General features: G+C 47.9%; 1 protein-coding gene across 1 annotated transcript; it reads right to left on the bottom strand.

Moving 5' to 3' along the window:
• Window positions 1–5,133: 5,133 nt before the first annotated feature.
• LOC125375994 (baculoviral IAP repeat-containing protein 3-like) lies at window positions 5,134–5,595 on the bottom strand. Its single transcript, XM_048387131.1, has one exon. It carries the CDS (start codon window positions 5,593–5,595, stop codon window positions 5,134–5,136), a length of 462 nt encoding a protein of 153 aa, XP_048243088.1.
• Window positions 5,596–11,030: the final 5,435 nt, after the last annotated feature.

Genomic DNA, 11,030 nt, shown 5'->3' with positions numbered 1-11,030 from the left:
ATCAACCAAGTCGGCGAGCATGAACAGCCGATCCCGTTAATTGCCTCTTACGACAAGCATTACGTGTTTGAAAAGTTTGTCGTACTGCATTTAAATGGTAGGCCCAAATACATGACAGAATATTTCAAAACAAAGAAAATTATATTCAATATTGGACATGTATTTGTTCATTATTATGTGATTATTTCTCTTCATCTTGTCTCCGAATTTTACAATAAAAGATGCGAAGAAAACTCTTATGGTTTAGAATTATCAGGGTAATCGTATAAGGTTCCACCAAGGGGTTCATGGCACGGGTGATATTTTTATACTTTTTACAATTCTTGGAGAAATAAAGTAAACAGTATTTAAAAAAGGAGGAACCTATTGATTATATAATACAAAGTGACATGAATAATTGACTAACGCGCATCTGGCGAATCGTTAGACATCAAAAACCAGTTGGAAACCAAGACAACTCTTCTAAAAATGTGTGCACATATTCAACAAAAAATATCATCCATTTTGTTAAAGTAATATATTCAGTTTTAGTTTTAAAATAAAATGAAATGGCTATTCAATTAACCTGTTCATGTGAAATTACAATATTGACTATTCCACCCCAAAGACATACGAACATGTTTGCAGTTACATTTCATCTTCTGACGCCTGTCTAAAGGAAAGAAATATCGAATACGACACTATGAACTTATCTGTGTAAACAATGTTCAAACTAACAGATTGTCAATGGTTCATAATACATTTTGTGGCCGATATCGATGTATGTCTTATTGAACATTGATTAATATCCATAGTGAAATTAATTGTGAGAAAAATATATATAAAATATGCAAATTCTACACTGCAGGATACAATAATCGTGTTTGCGTATTTTCCAAAACATTGATTCGAAAACAGCATGTTTTGAAATTTAAATTTCGGTTATTTTCTCGGACAAATGAATTAAAAAAAGTAGCATATTAATGATCACGGGTATCTGTCTTTTATTAAATCACCAATGATCATTCTAAAACGTCGCCGATAACCCCCAAAGAATCGTCTAGAGTGTTTTGGAAAATACGCAAATACGAACGTCGACGTGAACTTTCCGCCACATTGGTTTACAAACTCACGTTTCAAGTGTGCCGGTAATGAGACGCCAATAACACCACGTATATTCCACACTCAGCTGCAATACATACATCCTTAAATTGCTCATACATTTTAGAATCAAATGACAAATGGTCTTCATCAATGTATCTGAAGGAGATGGAACTCCTATTGCAGTGGGGGAGGATGAGCCAACTGAGGATGCTGTTCAGCATGTTGAGCAGATTCGTGACGAACAAGAAGATGGCGCTACTGGGACAGATAATGATGATGACAATGGCATTGAAGAAAGAGAGCAACAGCCAACTCCAGACAATCCACTCCTGTTCCACGTCCACGGCAGTCTACTCGGACCCGGACACAGCCCAAATGGATGAAGAGTGGGGAGTTTGCTCTCTCTGCAGTTGCAGATCGGGACTGGCGTACGCGAGCCAACTATCTCAGCTCACTTCAAGCTGATGGATTATTCCGAGAACAGCAACACAGACTTTCTGATGCCATCTTGGATCTTGTCACTGGCAAGGTAAAGTGACGTGGACGTCATTTTTCGATGGAGGGAAGTATGTGGCCAATGTAGTTTTTGTATATATTTGTTTTAATTTCATTTTAGGTTTTTACGTATATTTATTATATATAACTAGTTGTCAGTTTCAGTTAGCTATAACAAAGTGTATCTGACCTGTCTTACCTACTAACTGCCCCATGGCCAGAAGCTTCATTTGCTGATTGGCCAAGCTAACACCTATTGTTAAACTGCATGCTTTGATTACACTGCGTACTCTCACAGCACATAAACTGACAGAACTGCTCAGACCAGCAAAGGATAAAGAGATAATATTAAATCAGGTGAGTTAAATGGTTATAATCTCTATCTTGTGTTGTATTTAAATAATACAGTATGTTTAAAGTGTTTTATGAAGTAAACTAAATGCATGTAATCTAACATAAATGTTGATTATGTCTAAATATTTAAAATCTGCATAAGATAAGCTAAACACCCATACTTTATCACCAAAATGTATCACTTCAATGAAATATGTGTGAAAGTGTTTTACTTCAAGAGTGTTTTAAAAAAGCTTTGTAATGTACAGATTCAGATGTGATACATGCAAATCATTGTAACTAAAATGTGTGTATTACTTTGTTCAATATATTTAATGTTAAATAGTGTTTTAGTCTATGTTTATTCAGATAATCTATGGTGTTGCCATACGTGTGGCAGTTGGGATCCACACCCTTGTATCACCCACAGGGTATGTATTATGTTATTTATATTTGTCTAAGACTTACAATGTAATCTAATTGTGATGACCACATTTAATGTAAAATCATATCATTAGTTTCTGTCTTAAAGTATTGTATATGTTTATGCAGAATGTGTAAGCGTTATGTATATTTATTGTGTATATATTATAGTCAAACGAAAGTCAAGGAGTTATCTCCCTTGAATGTCGGTATTGTGGATCACATATATTACTGTATATGTTCTAGTATAATCGTTTAAGGTTCAGTCTATCTTGTGTTTAATGGATGACTGATATATGTAAATACTTACTTGTAATAAGCCTATGCTATGTATCTAGCATTAATGATAATGTTTTACTTATTATTTATTGTGTAATTATGTGTTTCAGGGTGTATGATATCTAGATCCTTGATCACACTCATCGCATCGCAATAAAGACCTCAGCCCCGTAGTATGTGTTTGTTGACTCGTAAAAGACATTGACTAAACTGCTACAAAATGGAGCCCCCAGTGAAGATCTTGCGGAAGGATGCCCGTGTGAGCCACTACGTGGGATGTGCACCTATTCATTCTTGGAGGGTCCGGGTCTGTCAGTTCGTCCACTCATCATGTGCTCTACGGTATTTGAGCGTTACTTGTGCACGGGCTTGATGTTCAGTCATGACCATGTGTCGTATGTTGTATCGTATACTGTGACAGTTTGTCTGCATAAACTTGATTATAAAGACATTTGAAGTTTGATAAACTCTGATTTATTATAAGTAGTAACTAGCATCGGCCTAGAACCACTCGGGATTCTGGAACCGCTCAGGATTCTGGAACCAAGATGGCGGCACATCCGTTTCCGGTCACAGTGCATGATGGGTACCTGCGCGCGCATGCAAGATGGCGTCGCATCCGTTTCCGGTGGCGCGCGCATGCAAGATGGCGTCGCATCCGTGTCCGGTGGCGTGCGCATGGAAAGAGGGCGTCGCTTCCGTTTCCGGGGAGGAGGAGGAGGGATAGGGGGAAAACCCGGAGAAGCGCCCGTACGAGGGGGAACAAGATCGACAGGGTTGTTGTTCTTGTGTTGTTCTAAAAATAGAAATAGACGTGGGGGTGGTGGTGGGGGGTGGTGAAGGGAGGGAGGGAGGGAGGGAGGGAGGGGGTGGGGAGAAGGGGTGGGTTCACGGTGTGGTGGGGGGTGGGGGGTGGGGTGGGAGGGTCGTCAAAGCAAAGGAGGAAAAGCTGTCTTTCGGGAGAGATGGGTGGCCCTGAAAAGGGCCGTTTTGATCCTTACATGGTTGTGCATCCCACGGTACAAAGGCACGGGTGGACTTTCATGTCGCGTCTGACAGGACACCTACTGGTGTGTGTTAACCGCCTCACGTAGGTGTCCTTGAGGATGGTCTTACAGTAGACGCACTCGAAAGTCCCATCCCGTACCCTTGTACCAAGGGCATAGACGGGCAGCCCCCCATGGCACCGGGCACATTGCCACGCTGGAGACCATGGGGGTAGTGGGGGTGGTGGTGATGTTTCTTTCCACCCGGGCAAAGGTTGTGCCACTGTAGCAATTTCTAAATCCCAGTTTTCTTTCAGGAGGTAGTTGTTGCTGGTGCTGTTGCTGTTGCTGTTGCTGTTGCTGCTACTCATCATGATAATTTTCTTTTCAATCAATTTTACAAGTGACACTGACCCACTCGAATCCACGCTTGTTTTATAGGAGAGGCACTGACACCCTACCTCCCGGTTGGTTCGCCAGGCCGCAGCTCCGATTGGTTCGTTCCGGGGCCCGGCCTGCACCTCGGTTTTCCAAAACGGACCGACCCCTGTGTTTCTTTTCCATAGGAAATGGATTTTACCATGGGAGAGAAAGCACAACCCCGGTTCGACCAATCAGAGCCCCGCCTGGTCCGAGCGCCGCTTCTGATTGGTCGGCCACCCAGCCTTCGGATTGGTCCGATTTCGATCCGGTTTTTTTTCTTCTTGGGTAGCCTTGGTATTTTTTGAGGTAGACGGTCGTCTGAATGCTAAAGGAAGGTGGACCTTCATAGGTAGACATGAACGTGGGAATGCCTACGCGATGTACGTGGTGTCACTCCCATGCCAATCGGAATGTCATGTGTGCGTGGGTGTGTGTGTGTGTGTGTGTGTATGTCTTCAAACAGACGTTGACGTTGATGCATAGAATAACGTGTGGTCAGTCAAAACGTGGTGTCCTGTGTGTGTGTGTGTATCGAGTCGTGTCGTAATGAGATGAATAGAGAAAGATCGATACACCTACGTGACGTTTGCACGCGTCATGGACTTCGTGTCGCGATGTGAACGTCATGGTTGTACTTTGTGTGTTGTCATGCAAACGTCGTACCCTGTGCGTGTGTGTTTTCAAATTATTATTATTATTATTATTTAAGGATACCGAGGTGTTGGCACTCGTGTAGGCCGACAGACGTACTGTGACGCGTGTGTTCATGCACCCGTGATGTTTGACGCGGTGTACTACGTGTCTCTATGGATCTATGGATCTAACTCTATTTATATTTATTTATATCTATGTATTGTATTTTTAGACGTGTGCCTCCAAGAGGTCTAGGGGGGAGGATGTGGGTTCTTTGTTTTGGAGGGTTGGGGTTTAGCAAAGCAAAGGAAGAAAGTTGTCTTTTGGGTGAGATGGGTGGCCCTGAAAAGGGCCGTTTTGGGGAAGAAAAACTTTTCTGATGCTGTCCACTTGTGGTTCCAACCAAGAAAAGAAAAACATTTGAACGGGAACTTGAACTGGAACTTGAACGGGAACGCAGGACACGGGAAACGTCCTCCTAGGCAGCAGGCCGTGCCACGTCATTCGTGTACCTCTGTTTCTCTTCGCAGAGATAGTGCAGTTGTAGCTTCTTCTGATGTTTCACCAACCCGGTTAGCTTGAGGTAGTCGCAGTCTGGGGACCACTTGTGATGTGCCGCCCAAGGATCGTCGTGGGGTGCCCATTGTCTCAGCCGCACCCCACATTGGAAACAGTACACCCCATCGGCACCCTGAGTGTAGACAAAGCCCGCATGGGCCATCTCTTCAGCAGTCTGATACATTTGCGTGGGCCACGTCTCAAACGAAGCGAGCCTTCTTTCAAAGCGTAGATAATAGTGCGATGGTGTTTGACTGAGCAGTGACACCGCCTCCTCGGCATGACTCTTACTCCAGTATCCACGAGGTTCTGCACTATCCATCACCGCATCTTCGCCACACGTCGTCGTCGTCGTCGTACCACTCTTCTTTGTTTCAGCCATTCTAGATGATTTTATGTAACATACACTGACCCACTCGAATCCACGCTTGTTTTATAGGGGAAGAACCGGATCGAAACTCACTGCTTCCTGGTTGGTCCAAAACGCAGCGCACCGATTGGTTCGTTCCGGGGCCTGGTCCGCACCTCGGTTTTCTAAAACGACCCGACCCTTGTGTTTCTTTTCCATAGGAAATGGATTTTACCATGGGAGAGAAAGCACAACTCGGTTCGGGTGCTGTCTTCTGATTGGTCGTTGCTGTCTTCTGATTGGTCGCCCATTCAGGCTTCGGATTGGTCCGATTTTGATCCTGTTTTGGGGAAGGGTTGTCCATCCCTCAGACGTTCAGCACCTCTTAGAGTACAGACGTTCATCAGACACACATCGTTATCATGACGAGCAACCAAAGTACGCCCTATCGTTTGGAGAGGAAAGATATCACCCGCTCCAGACGGTTAAGAACTGCTAATCATACCTATCGTTTGACTTTCAACCCAGACTACTTGGACACCGTACCACCGGAACGCATCCCCATGGAACTGCCAGCTTTATTTGACAGGGTGATCGATGACTTTTATGAACAGATATCAGGTCAGAAGGGAGATCGTATTGGTCTAGGTATCGATCATCCCGCTTTGAACACTCCCATACGGAATCCCTTTCGACGTTTTGAAGATCTCCATGGGCTAGCTATTTTGCAAGCCGTGGAAAAAGTCCAACAGTCCAACAAAGACCTGAACATCGATGCCACCATGGATGTGACCTTAGTACACGTCGCAGATCCCAACAGACTAGGATCGGGCAGTGGCCGTCTCCGACTGAAAAACGTGATTGGACTCGAAGCTTTTTTAACACGCAAAAAGTGCATCGTACGGATCAAGAACGAAGATCAATCCTGTTTGGCACGGGCCCTGGTGGTGGCACGGGCCCTGGTGGTGGCACAGCATTATGCCCACCAGCCTCACCCTCTGACCCCAGCATGGACCGCCCAGCGAATGAGACTGACGAGAACGGATCGCGTCGACGTTCAAGGCATACGGGCACGGGCCTTGTTTCGAAGCCTTGGCCTGCCCGAAGGCCCCTGTTGGGGTCTGGACGACCTCGCACGCGTGGGACGGGCCTTGGCCCCCCTGAATTATCAACTGAAAGTCTACAGTCAAGAGGTGGGTCAGAGACTGTTGTACAAGTGTGATGAGACTCCACCCCACGCCACCGTGCTGCATCTATACCATCATGATCAGCACTACGATGTCATCACTTCCATGCCCGCTTTTTATGGCTCTAACCATTACTGCGAACGCTGTGACAAACGTTACGACCATCCCGAAAATCATCCCTGCACCAAGGAATACCGCTGTCACCGCTGCTTCTACTCTAGTTATTGTGGACCCCAGGAAGAGCACGGGATCCCTTGCTTGACATGTCAAGGTTGGTTCCCCAATCCAACGTGTTACACCCGACATCTCCAGTCACCGTCAGAGGGAAAACCCAGCGTCTGTCAATCGATTCACAGGTGCCCGAACTGTTTTCAGCTGGTCCGCGTCTTGGAGACCCCCATGGCTCACCACGCGTGCTTCGATGAAGAACATCCCTGCTTGGTGTGCCGAGAACCCATGACCCCAGATCATCGCTGTTACATGACGCCTCTCCGTGAAGAAAACGAGGAGGAGGAGGGGGAGGAGCCGGAGAAGGAGGAGGAGGGGGAAGAGGAACAACATCCCCTACGAGACCATGTCCGATACGCCTTCTACGATTTTGAATGCATGCAAGACACGGGGGAACACATTCCAGATTTGTGCGTGGTGCAACTAGGATGTGGACGATGCATCAGTGAAGTGAGCAACGACTTGTCCGAACACTGTCCATGGAGAGAGGAAGGGTATGGTCCCAGCCGTGAGATCGTGTTTCGAGGCCCCACCACGCGACATGATGTGTGTGTGTGGTTGACCACGTTGTCTGAAATACCCAAGAAGAAGCCCCACCCAGAGGAAGAGGAAGGCAGCACACGCAAGGGGACGACAGCTCACCTGGGGAAAAAAAGAAAACGGGATGACACCCCCTCAAGAAAGCACGCTTCCAAACGACAGGCATCACCCCAGCAGGAGGGGGAGGAGTTGGGGGAAGAGGGGGAGGAGATGGAAGAGGGGGAAGAGGTCATGGAAGTGGAGAAAACAAAGAAGCCAAAGAACAAGAACACCTCCTGCCATACAGTCCCGAAGGAGGATCGCATTTATGTGATGGCCCATAATGCACGATCCTATGATTTACACTTAGTCCTGAAGGGTCTGTCCCCCCTCCTGGTGACACTCCCCACCAAGATTCGGCATGGCCAACAAATTTTGCAAATGACCCTGGGATGGTTATGTTTCGAAGACAGCTTAAATTTCATCCCTTACCCCCTGAAAGCCTTTCCCAAGAGCTTTGGGCTGAAAGAAATGAAGAAAGGGTACTTTCCACATTTTTTCAATACGAGAGTCAACCAGACCTACAGAGGTCCCTATCCACCTGCCGTCACGTACGATCCCGATGGCATGTCTCCCGCGGAACGCACAGCCTTCCTCCAGTGGCATACCCAAAAAGTGCAAGAAGGAGCCTTGTTCGACTTACAAGGAGAACTTTTAACCTACTGCCAAAGCGATGTGGACATTTTGAGACGGGGATGTGCCGACTTCCGACAGAACGCCATCCACTCGGTGGGCATGGATCCCTTTGTGGAAGTGATGACAGCTGCAGCGTTCACCATCAAATCCTTCCGAAAACACGACCTGAAACCCAATACCATCGCCATTCTCCCACCTCAAGGCTACCAACCCAAGAGAAACTATTCCCAGGCCTGTATGCACTGGCTCCACTATCTGATGGAAACGGACCCCCATCTGCACCTCCAGCACGCCAGGAATGGCGGTGAAAAAGAGTTCACGTGTGGAGGGGGTCAACATCGGTACACCGTGGATGGCTACGATCCAGCGACAGGCACCGTCTACGAATTCCTGGGCTGTTTCTGGCATGGGTGCCAGGTCTGTCACAAGACCCGACGTGGAGAACCGCATCCCGTCCTGGGCTCGTCGTTGGGAGCCCGTTACACCGACACCCACTACCGCTTGAGTCTCTTGAGTCAACACCCTGAGGTGAAACGGATCGTCACCCTGTGGGAGCACGGGAGGACAACGGGAGGACTCCGCTCTGCGTGCTTTCTTGCAGGGACCCCGCTGTATCCACGTCCCCGGGCCACTCAACCCTCGCGACGCCTTCTATGGAGGACGCACCAATGCGACGCGATTATGCTACGAAGCCCAAGAAGGTGAAACCATCAAGTACATCGATATTTGTTCCCTTTACCCTTACATTTGTAAGACCGGAGCGTTTCCCACGGGACACCCGACCCTTCTCCATCAACCCCCTGTGGACACGTTGTTTGAACTGAAAGGCCTGATCCAATGCCGTGTCCTACCCCCGAAACGACTTTACCATCCGCTTCTGCCTTACAGATCGGGTGGCAAACTGCTCTGTCCTTTGTGCCGCACGTGTGCCGATACCCGGTCAGACTCCCCCTGCGAGCACACGGACGAAGAGAGGTCATGGGTGGGGACGTACGCCACCGTAGAACTCCAGGAAGCCGTGAAGAAGTATGACTACCGGGTGCTTCAGATCTACGACGTTTGGCATTTTGACACCTTTGCACAGCATGACCCCGACACCCAGCAAGTGGGACTCTTTGACACTTACATCGATCGACATTTCAAGGAGAAGCTCGAAGCCAGCGGATACCCCGAAGGATGTACGGATCACGACGCGTACATCCAGGAGATCTACGACAAAGAAGGCATTGGGTTGGACAAGGACCGCATCGAAAAAAATCCAGGATGTCGCACGATTGCCAAGATGCAACTGAATTCGCTCTGGGGCAAGTTTGGGCAACGGGTAGACTACAGTCAGAACGTGTATATGAACGATCCTGTACAGTACTTTGCCTTGTGGAGGGATGAACGCAATACCATCGAGGATGTGGTCGTTGTCAACGAACACATGGTGGAAGTGACCTATACCCAGCAGAAAGAATTCCAAACCCCTCATTCTCATTTCAACGTCGCCATCGCTGCTTGGGTCACCGCCCAAGCACGTCTCAAGCTGTACGAGACCCTTGCCCTGGTGGACCGCAGGGTCATTCGTTGGGCGAGTTTACGGATGAACTGGACGGAAACACCATCAAGACGTTTGTGTCGGGAGGCCCCAAAAACTATGGCTACGAGTTAATGAACCCCAGACCCGATGGAACGCGCACGACCTGCAAAGTGCGAGGGTTCACTTTGAATTACCGAAACCAACGCCATCTCAACTTTGACACCATGAAAGGACTGATACTGGGACAACGGCCTTGGAAAGAGGAGGAGAAAATCAGTTTGGATTACCCTCATCAGATCATTCGAAAAGGCCCTCGGCACGAAAACGCACTCGTGACCCGACCCACCCGAAAAGACTATCGTACCGTGTACGACAAGCGACGTCTCGTCTACGACGACATCACAGGGCTACCTGTAGACATGCTCCCCTTTGGGTACAGAGACGACTTTCACTAAAAATTTTCATGACAGCGGATCGAAACTGAATCGACATGGACCCCTACAGAAAAAAACGGATCGAAATCGGACCAATCCGAAGCCTGGATGATCGACCAATCAGAGGCCGCGCTCGGGCCAGGGTGGCCTCTGATTGGCCGAACAGAGGTTGTGCTTTCTCTCTCACGCTACAAGCCTAACCCTATGGAAAAGAAACACAAGGGTCGGTCCAGTTTGGAAAACCAAGGTGAAAGTCGGGCCCCGGAACGGGCCAATCAGAAAGCAGGACCTCCGTGGCTTTTAATACGACCGACGCTCTCCGGTCATCACTTTTCACTGAACGGACCAAGCAACAACATCGTCCCCTCTGATTGATGTTCCTCACGTTGTGTTGGTTGTTGGCGTTTTATCTGGAAGAAACGCGTGTTTGGAGAGAGTACCATCAAGTGTTGACGTACCTCCGTGAAGACTTGGAAAGAAACAACAACAACAACGAACAGAACATCCGGACAACATCATGTCGAACAACATGTCGAAACGGTTGAATGACAAGACACGAAGCGACATGAGTGGCCAAGGAAGCAGTGGAGATGGGAACGGTAACATGACTGCTGAACTGTGGGGTGAAGTGTACGACTTGCTGTGTTTAAAGATGAAGACCGACGACGCGTACGCCAAGTTACGTGCGAAGGGCGACAACCTGATGTGCGACCAGATACGTTCAAAGATGAGGAACCTGACTGAACCCGAGAAAGGCACATCGAAGAAGACGATCAAGAAGATCCAGAAGAAAAAGACACGCAAACCCACAGCCGTGGTGACCCCCACAGCAACCGCAACACCCACCCCCACCCCCACCCCCACCCCCACAGCGCCAGTCCC

The sequence above is a fragment of the Haliotis rufescens genome, unplaced genomic scaffold (assembly GCF_023055435.1).
Source record: "Haliotis rufescens isolate VD_foot unplaced genomic scaffold, xgHalRufe1.0.p SCAF_66, whole genome shotgun sequence".
Lineage (NCBI taxonomy): Eukaryota > Metazoa > Mollusca > Gastropoda > Lepetellida > Haliotidae > Haliotis > Haliotis rufescens.
This window is presented reverse-complemented; position numbering and strand designations above follow the sequence as displayed.

Bases quoted from the DNA above. Each gene is read 5' to 3' on its own strand.
- LOC125375994 (XM_048387131.1), bottom strand. From the start codon at position 5,595: ATGGCTGAAACAAAGAAGAGTGGTACGACGACGACGACGACGTGTGGC.